The 21727-nt window shown below is 40.3% G+C and overlaps 1 protein-coding gene across 6 annotated transcripts in view; it reads right to left on the reverse strand.

The window, feature by feature from the left end:
- Window positions 1-437: 437 nt before the first annotated feature.
- The window catches only part of znf326 (zinc finger protein 326), a 35036-nt gene continuing 13746 nt past the window's right edge, over window positions 438-21727 (reverse strand). For 3 of the 6 annotated variants that reach the window (XM_008109275.3, XM_008109277.3, XM_003220104.4), the window contains 6 exons: window positions 17207-17321; window positions 16094-16241; window positions 15165-15264; window positions 14476-14606; window positions 11543-11638; window positions 438-1091 (listed from right to left, as the gene is read on the reverse strand). In XM_008109275.3, coding sequence (XP_008107482.2) covers window positions 912-1091; window positions 11543-11638; window positions 14476-14606; window positions 15165-15264; window positions 16094-16241; window positions 17207-17321 — 770 coding nt within the window. In that variant the 3' untranslated portion in view covers window positions 438-911. The remainder of the gene's footprint in view (window positions 1092-11542; window positions 11639-14475; window positions 14607-15164; window positions 15265-16093; window positions 16242-17206; window positions 17322-21727) is intronic. The other 3 variants (XM_062978044.1, XM_062978043.1, XM_008109276.3) reach the window with 1 other exon arrangement.

Genomic DNA, 21727 nt, shown 5'->3' on the forward strand with positions numbered 1-21727 from the left:
TGTACATTTTCTGGGCTGTATGGCCATGTTCCAGAAGCATTCTCTCCTGACGTTTCACCCATACCTATGGCAGGCATCCTCAGAGGGTGGGAGGATGCCTGCCATAGGTGTGGGCGAAACGTCAGGAGAGAATGCTTCTGGAACATGGCCATACAGCCCAGAAAATGCACAACCAACCCAGTGATTCCGGTCATGAAAGCCTTTGACAACATGATTATTTGAAGTATTATTAAGCAGTTAGTCTTATTTGTTTATCACAAATAATTCCAGCCCTGCTTTGGACGGTAGTATTACAGAAATGCTGGTGTCAAAATGAAGATACCGTATCATTTTGTGTTTCAAAGAAGCAACTTATTATAATACCCACCATCGAACAAACAGTTTGTTAAGTATCATTCAGCTGACATTTTTGAGTTCATTTAAAATTACATGACAAGATTATTCAAATGTTTTATTGCTACAAACAAGTACATTTTATCACCAAAAAAGCCTACAAGATATGATGTAGCACGTATTTTACATTGAGTGATGCAGTCCAAGTGACAGCCACACTCACAACATAATTGTATGCATCCTAGAACTACGTATGCCGTGTTTCCTTGAAATATTCTTGTGCCGAAATGATGTAAACTTCCTACTTTTATTATAATCAGTTCTTAATTATCACAAATCAACTCTTAAAAACATACACAAGATGGGGTTATCTAAAATGCTGAACTAAAAACATTAAACCTTCATTTTAAGTAGAGATAAAGATGACACAAAAACATTTTCAATTGAAATGGAATGCATGCAAAGGGTAAAGGGTAACAGCAAGAGCCTCGTATTTAATTACTAGAAATTTTATACTTAGCCACACTGACAGAAATGTAAAGCAGCATTTTCCACTACTTGTGTAAATTTTCTTGTATTTAACTATCTTCTGTTTGGTCGAGAGTGAAGTCTGTCTGCTCTTCGGCTTCGGCTTCCTCCTCTTCCTCCTCTTCAGCTTCTGCCTCTTCCTCTTCCTCCTCCTCAACAGGTTCAGTTGCCTTGTCTTCTCCTTCTTGCTGCTCTGCATTCTGATCTGTAACTTCAAATGGATTTTCACCCTAAATAGATTTAAAAAAGAAGGACACCCTTGAACTAACTGTGTGACATAAAGAATGTAGCAGTCAGGAAACTATGAAATTAAACTGAACACATAGTGTCTTCAAGGCAAGTTGCAGCCAGGTTACTAACGGAGGCTGGCTACAGGGAGCAGACAACCCCTCTGTTGCAGCAGCTCCACTGGCTGCCAGTTTGTTTCCGGGCAAATTTCAAAGTGCTGGTTATGACCTTTAAAGCCCAATGTAGCTCAGGTCCATGCTATTTGGCTGACCACATCTCCCTGTATTAACCTGCCCGGGCCCTGAGATCCTCTGGAGAGACCCTTCTCTCCGTCTCACCTCCAACACAACCTTGGTTGGTGGGAACGAGAGAGGGGGCCTTCTTAGTGGCTGTGCCTCGACTCTGGAACTCCCATCTTCCCAGGGAAGTCAGAATAGCCCCCTCCCTGCTCTCCTTCCGGCAGCAGGCTAAAACCTTTTATTCAGGCAGGCTATTACAGAAGGAGAATTTTAAGAATAAGTCGGGGGGGGGGGGGTGCGCTGTGGTTTTAGCTACGAAGAAGATTTTAAGGTTTTTAATTATTTTAATATTGTTAACATTTAATTCTATTTTAATATTTATATTTTTGGGGTTTGACTGTATTGTATTGATTTTACTGTAAGCCATTTTGAGTGCCCTATTTGGAGAGAAAAAACTGGGCATAAATTATTATTATTATTATTATTTCTACCTTCATGGGATTTCTTTGAGGCATTTTCATACCATAGACTGCAGGTAAATTTTATATTACAGACAAGCAAGAGTAATTTATGTTTTATTCTACACTTTATACCTCCCAAACGCTGTATTAAATCCAAATCCAAATCATGTTCAAATAAAAATCCATATGCAAATAACAAACAGCAAAAATACCAATCTTGCAGTAATTTACAGTCAATTACAGCTAACAGAGGTTTTGGAATTGCGTCCTTGTTATAGGTGTCTGGATTAGTCAGAGCAAATAAGAAGGTATCTCAAACACTTCTTTCTCTTGGTTGTTGCATCCTAGAATCCTTAGCAGAAACCATCCACAAAGCCCAATTCTCTGTATAGTTACTTAAGTTCCAATATATTCAGTACCATAGTGCACCATTAGTTGAAGCACCTTTTTGAGAGACAATGGGGAGTAGCCAACCCCAACACAAAATGGTATTTGGTTCTTTCTCATCTCTTCAGAACAGTTCAAAAGGCTAGTAGATACTATAATGTTCTGCAAGGAAGCACTGATGGGTTTTTCTTCCCCTGGTGCTTTTAACACATCGTTTCTTTTCTTTTCTTTTTTTGTTCTCTGCTTCTAAGACACTGAATGGCAACTAGTCTACAGTCAGTGATGCAGGCCTTGTACTTGTTGACGTTTGCATGGATTAATATTAAAACATGGCAGTAAAAAAACTGGAATTAGTCAAACACATGTCCTTGAAAAATAAAATGAATGAAAACACTTCTTAAATCTGCAAATAAAAAGCACTCTTAATTCCATTTTCCTCGTACAAGACAAACACTTCTAATTCTCTTTGACTACAATGTATGTGCCACATGAAACACAGAAAGCATGCTTCTAGTTTTCAAAATTTTCACATGTAAATGTATGCAAACGTAGTTTACTAATTTAAAAGTACACAGATAGGATTATCATTATCTTTGAATGATTGCAGCCCTAGTTTCTACCAACCCAAGTTGCCTTCAAATTTTTGCTTTCTGTTAACTTCCCTGATCATTATTCTAAATATCCTCAGGTGAAACATTTAGAGGTTGCATTATACTGAATAAAGGTATCATTACTACTGTTATTTACTTCACGCTTTTTTGACAGAATTGTATGTCAAGGCAGTTTGTAAAAATTAAAACAGACACAGATAAAAGTGCATCATATTTTTACAAAAACTATCCATAAATTATATTATTTAACATTATAGACTATTTTAGAAGATTCTAGATTGCACTGTGTCTGTATGCTGCCATAAGATCTTATGATAAGGGGGAAATATCAATATGTGAATAAATAGGTAAAATCATAGATTTTATAACACAGTTCTACATATAAGGTCTGATTTCTAAACCAAGTTTTTTTATTGGTTAGAATACAATAATAATGCAACAAGGCTGGACTTGAGAGCTCACTGGAGTAAATACTGGTGGACTATTAAGTTCAGCAAATCATGATTTCCTGGCCCATGTCAAAATATTCACACCATCCAAATAAAGCTGGTTGCAATTGATTTGGAGTGATATTTTATCTGGTTGCAAGATACTAATCAGCTTCAACATAATATAATGCTACTATATATGAATTCATTTTATTTGGTTTTGTTAATAAACAGCAGTATATAAATATTTTTAAAATCATATCATTATTATGCAATACAGTAGAGTATCACTTATTCAACTTTCACGTATCCAATGTTCTGGATTATCCAACGCAGTCTGCCTACTGCCCGGATTCACAGTTGTTTCTCTAGGCGGCAAGGACTGAACTTTTTATGGATTTAACTTCTGACAATGTTGTTACTGTACATTCATTTTATTTTATGCAATTCCATCTTTATTTGTAGTCAATTTGTTAGTAGTCAATGTTTTTGCAGTCAATGTTTTCAATACATTGCAATGTTTTGGTGCTAAATCTAGTGTTATTGTGGCCCGCCCTTGGTTTTATTGTTCTTTTGATCTTGTTTAATGCAGTGTATATTTTCTTTTATTGTGTTGTTTAATGTGCTATGATTTGTTGTTCTATTATATTTTGTTATATTGTATTGTTCTGGGCATGGCCCCATGTAAGCCGCCCCGAGTCCCCGTTGGGGAGATGGTGGCGGGGTATAAATAAAGTTTATTATTATTTATTATTAAATTCATAAATACAGTAATTACTACATAACATTACAGTGTATTGAACTGCTTTTTCTGTTGATTTCTTATAAAACATGATGTTTTGGTGCTTAATTTGTAAAATCATAATATAATTTGACATTTAACAGGCTTTTCCTTAATCCCTCCTTATTATCCAACATTTTCGCTTATCCAACGTTCTGCCGGCCCGTTTATGTTGGATAAGTGAGACTCTACTGTATATGTGAAGCATTACTTTATCATGTTCATAAGTATATTCTGTCACATCTGATTACAGGCAGTCCCTGGGTTACAAAAAAAGATAAGCTCTGTAGGTTCGTAAAATGTAATTTTCTAGTTATTTGATGTCTAATGTATTGTAATGTTTCAATGTTGCCTGATGTCAATGTCTAATATGTTATGATCTGATTTAGGGTGTTTTTTGTTTTTGGTTGCACCTTACTGCATTGAATGTTTGCCGTTGTTTGTTGTAAACCGCCCTGAGTCCCCATGGGGAGATTAGGGCAGGATAGAAATTAGGTTTATTATTATTAGGCTTGTTCTTCAGTTGAATTTGTATGTTAAGTCAGAACAGGTATTCCAGCCATTATTTTTAGTTTTAGATAGCATAGGGAAGGGTTAACACTCCTGCTACTTTTGTTTTGCTGTCTCTGCTGTTTTTCAGGAGTGAATTTCCCTTCCTAGGGGTATATATCCTCACTTCCTATTGTCTCACCCCTATTTGTAACTAGGAGTCATACACAAGTCAGATGTTTGTAATGCAGGGACTGCCTATACTTCGACTCCGACAGTGAAAGAAATCCATTACAAAATCCCACTGTTCTGACATTCTAGAAAGCAGCAACTTTATAATTAAATCAAGCTAATTTTATAATTATAATAATGTACATGGTAGGATAAGTGTAGTTTGGCACAACCTAACTGCCACAGCTGAATGCAATGGAGTCCTGGGTTCCGTATTTTGGTGGCACAAACACTCTTTCACAAAGAAGGCTAAAGACCTTGCAATACTACAACTTCCATGACTCCATAACTGTTATGATTGAGCCTCGTGGCTCTGTTTCTGACAGGCGTGGGCGTAAGACTCCTCGAGAGTCGGATACTCTCGAGGAGCGAGAGAGAAAAAGACTGCGAGACATATTTGCAGCACCATCTGACGAAGAGTCTTTCGAAGGGTTTACGGAGAGAATGGAGGAAGGGCTGGTTAGCTCAGAGGAGGATGAGATGGATTGGACTCGGGTAAGGGAGGAATTGGGGGCCACTGGTCATGATGGGGCAGAAGATGAATGGGGACCTTCAGGATTAGACCCATGGCTTAGCTGGAGGGATGGGACGGGATCCACAGCTGGAGATGCTGTTGGGCGTAGTCAGAGGTGTTCCAGCTCTGACGAGGAAAGTGATGAGGAAACGCCCGGGTTAAGGAGGACAGCTGACAGTGATGAAGATTTGTAACTGGCATAAAATGGGGCTTGGGAGCAATTGCAAATTGCGTCGGGCAAGGTAATCTGGGCAAACGCTTGGGATTCGTGTGTGTGTGTGGGACGCTTCCCTGAAGACTTGTGTACTTTCCTGTGCTGAGACGTAAGTTGATTGGAATCCAGGGTCAGACGGCGGGAGGGATTGTGTGGGCATTTGTTTGTGCAAACCTGTGTTTACTCTTATTAGCTTGACCTTCCGTCGTCTTCTTGACGGACGCCATCTCCTGCTTTGAGAACTCGGACTGAACTGACCACGGCTTGTCTTCCCCCTTCTTGGACTTGGAAAAACTACAAACGTCTGCTTCTGGCTTTGATCTACGGAACGGAACTGGTCTACTCTACTGCTAAAATCCCTAGCTGAATTGTTCGTGTTGGAATCCTGTCTGCTGTGTGTGTGTGTGTGGGAGCGACGCAAGTTACTCTAAACACAGTGTTGGCAGCAGAGAGGAATCTGCTGCCAATTAGTTGCATTCTTTATCTTTTGTTCCTTGGCTTTCGTTTTGTTTATACCCAGGCTGAAGAAAGCAGTTTGTTTTTACCCGGATTAAACTCCGGTTTAATCCGGTTTATCTTTTGAACATTTACTTTTGCCCCTTTTTGCTCCTAAAGGCAAAAATTGCCTGGCCCTTGTGTTTTACGGGCATTTTTGAGTTCTGTAATCTAATAAACTCTGTTACTTTGAATCTTGTGGCGTTCTGTCCTTGACAGATTGCCCGACGCCCATAAAAGGTTTATTGCAGCAATAAACCCGTCAGGAAGACGATGGATGAGTTAAGAGCCAAATTAGACCAATTGCAAACGGCTTTTACCGTTAGCCAAACCGCTCATGCCGTGAAAGGACATGTTTTGACTCCTGAACGCTTTGACGGAACCAGGTGCAAGTTGCCAACCTTTTTGGCACAAGTGGAGCTTTATTTTTCTCAGCTCAGTGCTCATGCTTTTCCCACAGACACTAGCAAGGTGGCCTTTATTTTGAGTTTGTTGACCGGTCCCGCAGGACAATGGGCCACTAATTTAATTTTGGGAAATGACCCAGTCAAGGACAATTTGAATAATTTCAAAAAGTTGTTAACTGATACTTTTGGGGATCCTCTCCGCACGGAGAACGCTGGGTGGGCTCTGTATCGGTTGAAACAGGGAAAGGGGACTGTTTTGGATTACTTGAATAAGTTTAACCTGTATCGCCACCAGCTGGATTGGGGGGAAAATGCATTCATGCTTTTATTTACTGCCGGGTTAAATGATATGCTCCAGGATGAACTAGCACGCTTGGAGCCGGCTGAAAGCTGGGACGCCTTAGTAGCTAAGGTGCTGCGTTTAGACGCAAGGTTCGAGGCTCGTAAACATTCAAAAGCAATGTGTGCGCCACCCATGCATGTAACCAGGGCACCTGTGGTGATGGGGGAAGAGCCCATGGAGCTTGGGGTCTTTAAAAAGCTGTCTACAGAGGAAAAGAGCCGTAGGAGGCAGCTGGGCTTGTGTTTGTACTGTGGGAATGCTGGGCATTTTGCCAAAAGTTGTAATGTGAAACCTTCCCAGCTTTCGGGAAAAGGCCAGCCCTAGTGCGACGTGAGTCCAACGCACTAGGGCTCCTCAAGCAGTCAACTGAGGGGAGGAAGCATGTTTTCGTACCCATTACATTATCTGTTGGGGGAAGGGAACTTGTTTCTACTCTGGCACTGCTGGACTCAGGGGCCACGGTCTCTTATGTAGATATTGAGTTTGCTAAGAAGCATGGCATTCCTAAGGTGCGCAAAGCATGCGACGTGTGGGTGGAAGGAGCAGATGGGAGACTGCTGGAGACTGGGGTGGTTAACCAGGAAACCTCAGCAGTAACGTGGGAGGTGCAGGGAGTAACGGGAACGTTTGTGTGGGATATTACGAGCTTGCCTAGATATGATGTGATCCTGGGGATGGATTGGCTAGCTGTAGTAAACCCACAAGTAGATTGGGCAACACGTAAAGTGATTTTAAAGAGGCAGGATTGTTGCACTCTAAATGTTACTCATTCTGATATGGAGGGAGTGCCTGCTGAGTATGGGGAATTCTCTGATGTATTTTGTAAAAAAGAAGCGGACAAATTACCACCGCACAGGCCATATGATTGCGCCATCAAGTTGGCAGAAGGTGCGAAACTGCCAGCAGGGAGACTGTATGCCTTGACTGTACCGGAAAGGCAAGCTTTGCGGGAGTTTCTAGATGAAAATTTAGCCAAGGGGTTTATTCGCCCATCTAGTTCTCCAACTGCGGCACCAGTATTCTTTGTAGCCAAAAAGACTGGGGAACTTAGGCTGGTCTGCGACTATCGGATCCTAAACAAATACACCATTCGGGATAGGTACCCGCTCCCTTTAATCTCGGAACTGTTATCAAGGGTGCAAGGGGCTAAGGTCTTTACCAAGCTTGACCTGCGGGGGGCCTATAACTTAATCCGTATACGGGAAGGGGATGAATGGAAGACGGCATTTAACACGTGTTTCGGATGCCACGAGTTCCGAGTCATGCCTTTTGGGCTTTGTAATGCTCCTGCGGTCTTCCAGAGGTTCATGAACGATGTGTTCAGGGACCTAATTGACCAATTTTTAGTGATTTATTTGGATGATATCTTGATTTTTTCTAAGGACGAGAAAGAACATCGTCAACATGTCAAGCAGGTTCTGCACCGACTGCGGGCTAATGGGCTTTTCGCCAAGGCTTCCAAGTGCGTCTTTCATGTGCCTGAAGTGGAGTTCCTAGGTCATGTAGTGTCAGGTAGGGAACTTAAAATGGACCCACATAAGGTTGACGCCGTCAACTCATGGCAGGAGCTGAAGACTAAGAAGGATGTACAAAGGTTCTTAGGTTTCGCTAATTACTACCGGGAGTTTATTCCGAATTTTGCAAAGCTCACGGTACCTTTGACGCAGCTTCTGCGCAAGAAACAGCCATTTGTGTGGGGGCGGGAAGCTCACGAGGCGTTTCTACAACTTAAGTCTAGTTTTCAATCGGACAACATACTAACCCATCCTGATGTTGACAAACCGTTCGTGGTAGAAGCGGACGCTTCTAGCTACGCGTTGGGGGCTGTATTGTCTCAGAAGGATTCCTCAGGGACCTTGCGTCCCTGTGGATTTTACTCGCGGCAACTAACACCCTTCGAGCAGAACTATACCATATGGGAGAAGGAGTTGTTGGCGATTAAGGTGGCGTTTGAGGTGTGGCGGCACTGGCTTGAAGGGGCACGGCATCAGATCGTGGTCAGGTCTGATCATAAGAACTTAGAGCACTTGCAAACAGCAAAGAAGTTAAACCAGCGTCAAATCCGCTGGGCTTTGTTTTTCTCCAGGTTTAACTTCAAGGTGCAGTTCGTGGAGGGGAAGGCAAACTTGCGGGCCGATGCTTTATCCCGCAAGCCAGAATTTAAGACCAATGAGCAGGTAGTATGTCAGACCATCTTGCCTACTGCCTCGCTGTGTGTTGTAGATAATGAGCTCGGGTTACATGATCAGATCCTTGAGGCTCAGAAAGATGATGTGTGGACACAGGAGCAACTGATGCTGCTCTCAGCAGGTAACCGTACCATACTGCCGCATCTCCAAGATCAAGACGGGGTATTGGTGCGTAGGGGGCAGGTTTACGTACCAGTGGGGGCCCTCAGGTTGGAGGTGATTAGAGCCCACCATGACGAACCCATGGCTGGGCACTTTGGCAGGTTCAAGACCGTACAGCTTATCACCAGGAGCTACTGGTGGCCAAAGATGCGGCAAGACATTCTGCGCTTTTGTGACAGCTGCGCCGTTTGCCAGCAGAGTAAGACGCCTGTTGGGCGCCCTAGAGGGTTGTTGTCGTCTTTACCTGTTCCGGAGAGGCCATGGCAAATCATTTCCATGGATTTCATTTCAGATTTGCCTAAGTCTGGGGGTTATACTTGTATTTGGGTGGTGGTGGATTTATTTAGTAAACTGGCTCATTTTATTCCTTGTTCAACCATTCCGGCGGCCCCTACGTTGGCCTTACTATTTACAAAGCACATCTATCGCTTGCACGGAGCACCCGAGGTGATTATTTCCGATAGGGCTCCGCAATTTGTGTCACGCTTTTGGAAACACTTCCATGAGTGCTTGGGGACTAAGTTAAACGTGTCGTCCGCCTTCCATCCGCAAACGGATGGACAGTCGGAACGGGTTAATGGGCTCTTAGAGCAGTATCTGCGTTGTTTTTGTTTAGATCAACCCACGGCTTGGGTGAAGTGGTTACCGGTGGCGGAATTTGCTTACAACAATGCGGTGCACACGTCTAGTCAGCATACGCCGTTTGAGCTTACTTATGGCTTTCACCCACGGGGAGGTGTGGCGCCGTCGACCAATGTGGTCTCTTCGGACCCTGTGTACCGCTCTACGGAAATGGCTGCATTGCATGATGTTGCCCGTCGCTTACTGTTGGAAGCTAAGGCAACGCAGAAGACTCAGGCTGATCGCCACAGGCAGGCAGGGGAGGAGTTGGAAGAAGGGGATTTGGTGTGGTTATCTTCCAAACATATTAAACAGGCTGGGGGAAAGTTTGCGCCTCGGTATTTGGGTCCCTTTCCTATCGTTAAAAAGATTTCTTCTGTTGCGTTTCGTTTGCGTTTACCGTCTAGTTTAAAGGTCCATCCAGTCTTTCATCGTTCGCTGTTGAAACTTGATACCTCTAGTCGTCGTGGTGCTATAGCGGAGGGTATCACTGCCACTTCTCCGCCATCGGGGGAGGAGGCCTTTGTGAGAGGGGATAGTGTTATGATTGAGCCTCGTGGCTCTGTTTCTGACAGGCGTGGGCGTAAGACTCCTCGAGAGTCGGATACTCTCGAGGAGCGAGAGAGAAAAAGACTGCGAGACATATTTGCAGCACCATCTGACGAAGAGTCTTTCGAAGGGTTTACGGAGAGAATGGAGGAAGGGCTGGTTAGCTCAGAGGAGGATGAGATGGATTGGACTCGGGTAAGGGAGGAATTGGGGGCCACTGGTCATGATGGGGCAGAAGATGAATGGGGACCTTCAGGATTAGACCCATGGCTTAGCTGGAGGGATGGGACGGGATCCACAGCTGGAGATGCTGTTGGGCGTAGTCAGAGGTGTTCCAGCTCTGACGAGGAAAGTGATGAGGAAACGCCCGGGTTAAGGAGGACAGCTGACAGTGATGAAGATTTGTAACTGGCATAAAATGGGGCTTGGGAGCAATTGCAAATTGCGTCGGGCAAGGTAATCTGGGCAAACGCTTGGGATTCGTGTGTGTGTGTGGGACGCTTCCCTGAAGACTTGTGTACTTTCCTGTGCTGAGACGTAAGTTGATTGGAATCCAGGGTCAGACGGCGGGAGGGATTGTGTGGGCATTTGTTTGTGCAAACCTGTGTTTACTCTTATTAGCTTGACCTTCCGTCGTCTTCTTGACGGACGCCATCTCCTGCTTTGAGAACTCGGACTGAACTGACCACGGCTTGTCTTCCCCCTTCTTGGACTTGGAAAAACTACAAACGTCTGCTTCTGGCTTTGATCTACGGAACGGAACTGGTCTACTCTACTGCTAAAATCCCTAGCTGAATTGTTCGTGTTGGAATCCTGTCTGCTGTGTGTGTGTGTGTGGGAGCGACGCAAGTTACTCTAAACACAGTGTTGGCAGCAGAGAGGAATCTGCTGCCAATTAGTTGCATTCTTTATCTTTTGTTCCTTGGCTTTCGTTTTGTTTATACCCAGGCTGAAGAAAGCAGTTTGTTTTTACCCGGATTAAACTCCGGTTTAATCCGGTTTATCTTTTGAACATTTACTTTTGCCCCTTTTTGCTCCTAAAGGCAAAAATTGCCTGGCCCTTGTGTTTTACGGGCATTTTTGAGTTCTGTAATCTAATAAACTCTGTTACTTTGAATCTTGTGGCGTTCTGTCCTTGACAATAACTTTGACCCAGGGCAATTAAAAGGGTGTCAATTTGCATCCATTCTTCCATGCACAGGCACCCTAAATGTACCATTTAAGATTGCTTCACAAATTTAAAGTTAACTCAATTGAATCACAGAGGGAGAAATTTAACAAATTTTATTGCTGAGATTTGCTGCCGAAAACTGTTCTATAACACAAGCTTACCTTGACGTAACGTTCGTACCGTGCCTTCACAATAGGGTTATTCAAAATGCTGGTAGCAGTCAGTACGCTCTCTCTCTTAATTTGTTCTTTATAAGTCTGTAAATAGAATTGCACCATAAACATTGCAAGCTGAAAGGGACATTCAACACACAATGCTACAAATAGTGGAAAAGGAAAAAGTTAAGAGGAATTCCCCTTTTCTTGAGTGTTTGAGAGTTCCATCTAACACTTTAGACATCTGGCGTTAGTCTGACCATAAAGAGATTAAGCTTACATATCACATCTAATGGTGTTTTTCCAGTGTTTATACCAGTAGTTCTCAACCTGTAGGTCCCCAGGTGTTTTGGCCTACAACTCCCAGAAATCCCAGCCAGTTTACAGCTGTTATGATTTCTAGGAATTGAAGACAAAAAACATTTAGGAACCCACAGGTTGAGAACCACTGGTTTATATCATGGAATCAGTGATTTTTGCCCCTCTTTAGCAGCCTCTGTGCACCTTCTAAAAACCTGTCAAGGACTTTCCAGAACAGTTACTTCCCTGATGGGACATCATGCCACATCAATCAGGAAAGAGGAAAAAATACCAAAGCACACCACTGGATCTTGAGCCAACGTCTCTGCTCAACATACTAAAGAAATAGGATCTCTATGAATCTCAATGTATTGTATGAATAGTCCAGAAAGAATTATGTTTAGCCTTAAATCTCAAACAATTCAGTTTAAAAATGAAGCCACAGGATCATGCAATTTTACTTTGAAAAAACAGTATGTTTGCATATGATACTGTATGAATACTTATTACAGAACATTAAAATACTAATTACTCTATTAAAATATTAATTATATAATATTGATATTTATTTCATTTTAAGAAAAGTTTGTTTCCTAAATCTGCACTACAAATGTAGGTTTGTGTACAGAAAAGTTCTAACAACATCCTTAAATGTTGCTAAGTACACATGCTATATAAGGACTGGAAGACTTAAACCACATATTATCCCCCAATATAGAAGTTATATTAGAAAATATTGTAAGGATTAAAATTACAGTGAGACTTGAACTGTATTTTTTGGAGATGATAGATGACCAATTAGAAAAGAAACATAGAAGGTTATTATTATATATGATTACAGCAGCGAGAATAATCTATTCCCAGAGATGGAAAGAACCAGATATACCAATGCAAGATGACTGGCTGATGAAAATATATGAATTAGCTGAGACGGACACATTGACAATGTTGATGAAGGAGAAATCCTTGACTAAATTCAATAAAGACTAGGGCATATTTATTACTTTTATACAACAAAGATGTGGGCAAACTTCAATTATTTATTTTCTTGATACAGAAGAGTGTTATTAAAAGTAGAAAGGTAGAAATAAAATGATAGTTAAAAGGGACCAAAAAATAAGAAATTAAAATAAATATGCAGAACGAGAGGTGTATAGAGGAGTTTAGTAGGTGTTTGTTTAGTATGTGTGTAGGTTCTATGTTGTAGATAAAGGTGTTAGTTACTTTTCTACACAATGAAACATTGGAATTTTTAAATTGTAGTTTTAATTTCATTTTGTGTTGTTGTATTTTAGAAGTATGCTTTTTCTTTGTATGTATTAATAAAAATCATTTACAAAAAGAAGAAATTATGTTAGGCATTGAGGTATGCACCCCTCCCACAGTTTTTAAAAATATAGATGCCAAGCTTTAATATCAAATAACTGCATTAATTAAGCTAAGCATGTGTAATTTTCTATTTGCTGTTTGATTGCAATTCTCAATTGAACTGAAAGGGTGTGTGGAGTCCACAACCTCTAATCCTGGGCAGTAAAGGATATAAACCATCATGTGTGGATTGATCCACAGCATCCATACACCCAAGGGCAACTTAAAATCTGTAAAATACTGTATTCCATTTTTGTCAGCACCACAGAAGGGAGCATTTCACTACTGTATTTCTTCCATTATAGGACACCATTGATTATAAAGCGCACCCTAATTTCAGTACAACCACCAACAAAAATATGTAAGATACACTTGAGATTCTAAGATGCACCCCACTTTTAGAGAAGTTTATATAGGAAAAAAGTAAGTCTTAGAAATGAAGACTCTGTCATTTGACCCTTCCTCCTGAACACAGAGATTTAGATTTTTGCAACTTTCTTCCTCCTACATATATTATTGTGTGTATGGGTGTTTCACGTCACCTAAGGTAGCGCAAATCAGAATGGACAGAAGGGAGTCCAAAAGTAACAGTTTCCCCCTTCCCCCTTTTTTTCTTTCATTCTTTCCCTCTTCTTCCTCCTCCTTTTCCACTTCCCTCCTTCTTCTCCTCCCTGGTTTTATTAAACGGTATGATTAAATTTTCAATAAAGATCATTTTTTTAAAAAAGGAATGTTATCATAGCTGCCAGTCCACTTTTAATTTCCAGGAAAATATGCAAGCATCACAACGTATTAGCTCCTAGTACAGTAACAAAATATTGCTTATCTTACACATCTGAAATATTGCAAACCTCTGACCTATGTCAGCGTGACTTATGGCTAAAACGTATACTTTTGGAAATCAAGACTACTCCAGTATGGTATATTTGTAGCAACTGCAACAGACCTTGTTTAAATGGTAAATAAAAAATGAGGAACCCTACAGGGCAGGGAAACTCTAATTATATGGTTAATTGACAAACATTAATTGTACCATTTCCAGCTTCTCCTTACAATTCAGGTCCCAAGATCAATTGGTAAAGCAAATTGATTGCTTTTACACTTTTCGTATTTTGTCTATCAAATCATGTTATGCAACTGGTCTCCTGCAAAACAGCATGTGAGGTGGAATCATGCAGTGCATAACAACACATCCCTTTAGCTTCTCCAGTCAATTTCCCCTCCTGCCTCAATATTTTACATTAAATTCACCAAACAGCCAGACTGGGTACCTGTTTTCCTTTTGCATGATCTGGAGACTTCAGGTGCTGCTGAACTGAACTGTGTAGTGCAGGGACATACACACTGCATGCAGAGCAGAGAACGGTCTCCACTTTCATCATATGATCATCAGGTGTGACACCTGGAAATAAAAGGAAGGCAACAATTTGAAGCTTTTATGCATATAAGTACAAATGTATTTTTCCCAAATAAAGATAAAGGGGATTCATATGAAGCCCGTCTTGGTTAAACCCAGTGTTAACACAAAAATAATTCCCACCATTGCATGCTCAACCTCTCTCTCCAGCCTTGTGACTCATAAAAATGAACAAACCATGAGGTTAAAGAAACACAATCATGCCCACAAAGCATAATAAAATAGCACATGTGTAGGCCAGATGCAAGATGCCCCATCATGTAAACACAAAATGCAGATATTCCAAAATTTGAAGAATAATCCAAAATGTGGAACACTTCTGGTCTCAAGCATTTCAGAGAAGGAATGCCCAACATATGCCAGTTTCAAAGTCACAAGACTGTCTTTCAGGTGATATTAGGTAAGTCTCAATTTGTCCACAAACCAAGTGATACTGCAGAGATCACGCTCTGGAAACTGACTGACTTTTTATTGTGCGGTTCTGACCATATCCAACAAAACTACCGCACCTACATAAATCAGATCCTTTTATCAGCTACTTGCCTTCCATTACATCTTTTTCAGTTATCAGAGCAGCTTCCATTTGGCTTGCGGTCTGCTGTTTACGCATGGAAGTTTTCTTGAACTTATTCACCATACATTCCTACAAGACAAATTCATATCCTTTAGAGGAAAAAAATGTTATCTTTACTTATCTCAAGTTCATCTCCTACACTCTCAACAGCAGGTTATTGGCCAGAGTCCAGTAACTAGAGATTAGTCAATCTGTGGCATCCTGTTATCGTTAGACACAATCCTATCGTCCCTCATCACTGGCTCTGCCAACTAGGGCTGATGGGAACTGCATGCCAACAAGTGCTTGAGAACTACAAAGTGCCAGAATATTCACAGAATTTTCTTTAAAACAATACAGTCCTGTTCCCCCCTCCGTCGCACTGGGAGCAGTATTACAAACTGGTTTTAGAATTGACAGGTACTGCATACACATTTTTTTTAAAAGTAAAAACCCAAACCTCTCAAACATATTCTACTAAATGGGTATATACCATCTTTCAAAGTCTACTCAAAAGCTGGAATTTTAGCATATGTGTCTGTTCTTGGTCATAGGCAAGTGAAACAGCCAGGTGAAACCATTTTTTTCAGTGGCAACATGGGGGTAGGGAATAAATGATGGTCAAACCAATGCCTGAAAAGGAAGCAGGTTTCAAAACTTGCAAGTGGCAAAGCTATTTGGGCTACAAACTGATTGTACTGATTAAACATTTCTGCCAAGCCTTAAGCACATCCTTGTATCACAAAAACAAGGATATAATACATTTAAGCAGATATTATCCACAATTATGTTTAGAGATCTGTTGGTCTCTTTTCTAATTCCATTGATGACGCTTAAGGCCACTGTGATGCATTTTTAAAATGAATCTACAGTCTATGGCTCCCTCCATTAATCTGATTTAGGCAAGGCAGCTACTTACATGAAGAAACTCCATCACAACTTTGTCAAATTTGGTTACTTTCTGAATATGATCTAAAGTTTCCTGGTGAACGGCACTTTCCAGATGAGCTTCAATGTCTTTTTCTTCAAATGTTCGATATTTACAAAATGAGCAGGTGAATGCCATTCTAGGAGATATAGGCATATTATATACATCATTTTGACAAAAAAATAAAAAATGAAATGTATTTCATTAACATCAAAACTGTTATTTTACAGTTATATATGCAAATGAAGTGGTTTTATTATGATCAATGCAACTGAGTTCATGGTATTTACATTTTCAATTCTAAAAGTTGAACTCTTAAAGAGTGCAATAGAAATCTCATAAATCCTCATGGCTTAAACATTTCTCAACACTGTTATACAATGTATACAATATCGCTATGATGAGGAACATGAGCTGTGGCTCACAGCTCAAAATTTTATCCTATGTCACTATTTCACAAATTCATGTTAACACTTACACTATGAGAAAAACTAAGCATACTATTTTCTTTACTTTGGTATCTAAATGGTAGTTATCTGGGAGATTCTTCAACATGGTACAGTGGTAATTCTGTTCTTGGAATAGACTTACTTGAGAATTTCTGAATGCTAATCATGATTTTCATATAGAGTAGGGACTTTACTATATATTTTTGAAAACATAGTACAATAACTACACTGCACTGGGATTCAGACCAAAGACACAACGAAAGAGGCAGGTGGGACAGACAAAGCAAATGCAGTTTAAGAGAGATGCTACAGCTATTGTGCATGACAATATAAAGGATGTGTTGTCGAAGGCTTTCAGGGCCAGAATCACAGGGTTGTGTTTTCCAGGCAGAACTGCCATGTTCCAGAAGTATTCTCTCCTGACGTTTCACCCACATCCATGGCAGGCATCCTCATACCTCACAACCTCTGAGGATGCCTGCCATAGATGTGGGTGAAATGTCAGGACAGAAGACTTCTGGAACATGGCCATTCTGCCCAGAAAACACACAACAATCCAATATAAAGGATGGCTGGGACAACTTAATAATAATAATACTTTATTTATAGGCCGCCCTATCTCCCCGAGGGGACTCATGACATTTCCACCACAAACCTGTAACCATCACCATACTTTTCACTGTTTTTCTCCCTCCTGCGCCTTTGCTTCTCCCTTCTTGCCTCAATGCGGCGCTTTTCTTCTTCTTCATTTTTGACTTCTGGCTTGACACCTAAAAGCAGTGAACAGCTGAATAAACCCTTGAGTTCTAGACTACAACAAGGGGGAAATGTGAAGTTCAACTTACCCTATTACTTCCTTTCAATCAATATTTATGATCTCATAAGAACCATGTAAGATGATGGCTTTTCACGGGGTGTAGTTTAGTCAATTAAAAGCAAATGGGGACATTTGAACATTTCAGCATAGATTTGTGACAATAGTCATTCTCACTGAAGTTAAATCTAAAATTGAAGCCAAACGAAACTCATTGTGCCTAGATACTAAAGGCGGTAAATAAGTGAACCAAAAAAAGAGTGGCAACAACAGTTGTAGATCTACAGTTGAGGCTTATTATCAATAAGATTACTTATATTTATGCTAGATACTTACTGCTTTTTATTGTGAAGACAGCTCATAAAAATGCTCTAATTATTAGAAACATGCAACCTTGAAAATTCTAACATAAATGATAGATTTTTACCAAAAGTAAAAAATGCTTCTCACTCTATAATTTCCAATCAGGCTGGTTTTCAATGTGCATCAAAATATATAAAAATACATTATTCCTTCCAAACATGTGATAGTATATTGGTGTAGTGGATTCCCTTCATTTGTGGGAGGCAGGATTTCAATACATATGCTAAATAAGAGAAGGGAGACTAAAATTTAATTTGGACATGATTTTTAAGCATCCAAACAACTGTTTTCTCTTTACATGTAGCTTTGAAATAACGATGTCTTATTAAAAAGAGGTATAAGTGATCTATAAAGTTTTGATGGATAAATAGCATCCCATGTAGAAATAGTAATTAGAATGGTCAATATTTACATTTGAAGATTATGAGAGATAATAAGCAAAAGTGAAGTGCAAATTCCCTACCCCAAAGAAGGGCGCAAGATAGATGGATAGATCTGTTTATTGATCAGTCCAATGACCATATCAACAATAAAAGACAAAAACAAAAATACAGACAAATAGGCAATAATTACTATGCTAAAACTCCGGTAAAGTTAATTAAATAAATTAAAACACAATAAAACTTGATTAAATACATTTGGTAAAATGGGATTAAATTGCAAGCTGAGGCCCCGGGGGGGGGGGGGGGGGGGGTAAAGTGACCACTGTAAAAGAGTCACCATGACAATTTATTATTTACGTCAGTTCTATCCTGCCTTTCTCACCCATGGGAACTCAGAGGGAACAAGGGATCCCATTTTGTGAAATAAAGAGATCTGTCAGGTGGGTAGCTTTTATTACTAAATTTAGCTATGTAGTGGACTAAGTGTAGAATCTCCCCAGAAAAAAAGGAAGTTTGACAATTGGATCCCAATTGGTTGTTCTGACCAAAAGCAGTTGCAAATGTTAAGAACTCGCCTTGGCATATATACAACAATCAAACAAAATATGTGCCATGTTCTCTATGGTTGGTGAACCATAGGTGCATGTTCTTTTCGTGGTATTTTTTTGAAATTGTTCTGTTCTTACCATAGAATTAAGTTGCTCAAATCTAGTTCTGGTAAAAGCTATCCTTTGTCCCTTTGTGAGGTTAAATAAATAAATAAATACTTCTTTGTGCCAAACGTTGTTTTGTTTTTGGTTAACCAGTTTGGATATTTGAATCAGGCCAGCAAAGCTCTATCTGCTTGTTTACTGATATCCAGAACTCTTTGTTTGAAAGTTTCCTGAGCCAAATAGCTTGGGGAAAGTAAATGGGAGGGTGAACAGTGTTAGTTGGTAAAGCTGAAACACCCAGAGGTTAACTCACTGTAGACCTAACTGTTCTTCTAAGGCAGAGTTTAGGGCAGTGGTTCTTAACCTGTGGGTCCCCAGATGTTTCTTCCTACGACTCCCAGAAATCCCAGCCAGTTTACCAGCTGTTGGGATTTCTGGGAGTTGAAGGCCAAAACATCAGGGAACCCACCATTTGAGAACCACTGGTTTAGGGAGTCTCCATGGGTCCACTTTAAGAATCCTTAGCCTGTAATTAAACTTTTATCAAAACCTAGCACTGGATAGAACGGGGCCCAAGTTCTGCTCCCACAACTTGAACTAGGATCTTTTTATCTGTTCCAAGTATTCTCCTTAAGAAGCAGCCCTGTGCCTGCTCCAAAAGGGGTATCTTCACTTGACCCCACAGTTCTGCTCCATAGGATAATATGGGAATGATTTTGGACTTGTAAACTTTTATAATAGGGGATTTATGGAAGGGGTGGTGGTAGTTTAGCTATTAATAAAGTACGCTGGAATTGGCTACAGCAGATTCTGGATTTAGCCGATCACTTTGCACTAGATAAAAAAAATCTGGCTTTCAGTTGTTCTAAAATGCCCCTCTTTCCTGTCACAGAGTGATAAAGGGTTCTCTGCCTTTAATTCTTCCAAACTACCCTATTAACTCATATTAAGTCTAGAATCAACCCAAACAATCTGCATCAATTTATCCATACATCAATGTGAGTACTGTACCTAAACTCCTATAAAAAACATAACCATTGCCTCTTCTGAGTACAGTGATAAAAGAAAAGAGTTTTGTCTATCCAAGGAGAACTCAAAAGAAGCAGCATCTCTTTCTACTATCTCCACCATGGTGCTTCCCATCTTTTTGAATATCTTGTTGAATGTCTTGCAGCAGCCAGGTGCAGCTGAGAAAGCACTGGTGCTTTCCACTCTCTGCAGAATAACTCCCAACTAATGTTGGCCCCAAAAGCAGCCTTCACCTTATAAATAAGATCAATTTATATGTTAGTATACACTGTAATTTCTTTTGTGCTAGACTTTGGCTGAAGTGTAGTAGAAGAAAGTAGATCACCAAACTTTAGCCTAGCTTAAAGTATGAATACCCCATCCTCTCACAACACTGCATACTCTGGACCAGGCTTCTTAAACTTCTTCCACTCACAATGCCTTTCTGAGAAATTTTTACATGACCCCCAGGTATACAAGTATATAAAATATGTATAAAATCAAACATCTAATGAAAATAATTCAGCATTTGCTGGCTGAATTTTCTTTTTGTAAAGTTCAACTGAAACATTTTGTGCTGAGTCCATGCTAAACACTGCATGTTGTTGTAAACAGATTTGTGTAAATAGGTGGTGCTCAGAAGCATTTTACAGTTGCCAAATTTTTCATGATCCCAACATTTAGCTAAGTGGATTCTATTTGGGATTGGAAGCCATAGTTTAAGTAGTGCCCTAGACCCAGGGTGGAGAACCACCAGCCTACAGGTCAAATGTAGCCTGTAGTGCATTTGGATCAGAGCAACAGTCTCTATCACTTTTTGTATGCAATCAGAATGAAGCAATTAGGAATCACTAGCCTTAAGCCTACTTCTTGGGGGGGGGGGGGGCATAAGACAAAAATTCACAAAAGGAAGAAAATCCAGTGCAAGCTTTGGCCCCAGCTTCTGGTCTGGGTAAGTTTGCCAAGAGATTTCTCATTTGAAAATCTTGCCTTTCAAAGAAGGGTTCCCCACCTCTACTCCAGTCCCTTCCACCAGGAAGAGTACCAAGCAAATCACCTGCAAGCTGACACCTTACCTCCACAGACTACTCAAATCCAGGGGAATGGAAGCTCAAGGTAAAATATAATCTTGAGATTCTAACTTTTGAACAGGATGCCTTATTCATTTGAAAGCAAAATAATTTGCATACTGAGGTCCTATAAACTAATACATTCACAAACTGAATACTTCACTTATCAGACAAGTGCCATGTCATTTAAGAATGAGAGAATTCAGGGAGACGGTTCCCCTCAAAATTCTAGTTGATCTTGTAGTTAGAACAGCATAAATAAAACAACACACAGTAGATTAATGGAAAACCTAAACACAGTATGAGATATGCCCACAGTTCATCAAGTCAAGAAATACCATACAATTTGTAGCAAGCCCCCAACATTCCTCTTATCTTACATACAATAGCACAGCACACCAAGGGTAAGATGTTTATTTTATCTTCGGAGTTGAGCTTTCTTGCTTGTGAACTTGATGATACGTTTTAGGAAAATCTGTCTCCTACAAGCAGGTTTACTTGTTTTAATAAGTAGCATGTATAAACATACCCAACGTATAAGGAACAGCTGGTATCTACTTTAAAAACAAATACCTAACAAGACATTAAACTACGAGGGCTATCCAGAAAGTAGGCTACGTTTTGGATTTTAAAAAGGACAAAGTATAGGATAAATCATTTACCATATACAGCTGAAAGACACATCCCAAAACTACAATCTCATGTAATCCCCATTTAAATTTAGCCACATTTCTTATAATTGAGTTTGAAAAGTACTGCAACAGTAAATTCCCCGCTTCTCCCTTCCTGCAGCGTAGCTAAAACGCTGCGCTGCCAGCCACGCCCCCATTGTTGGAAACGGAGGAGAGAGGCGGCAAATTTACTGGTGCAGTACTTTTCAAACAC

Source organism: Anolis carolinensis, chromosome 4 (genome assembly GCF_035594765.1).
Source record: "Anolis carolinensis isolate JA03-04 chromosome 4, rAnoCar3.1.pri, whole genome shotgun sequence".
NCBI lineage: Eukaryota > Metazoa > Chordata > Lepidosauria > Squamata > Dactyloidae > Anolis > Anolis carolinensis.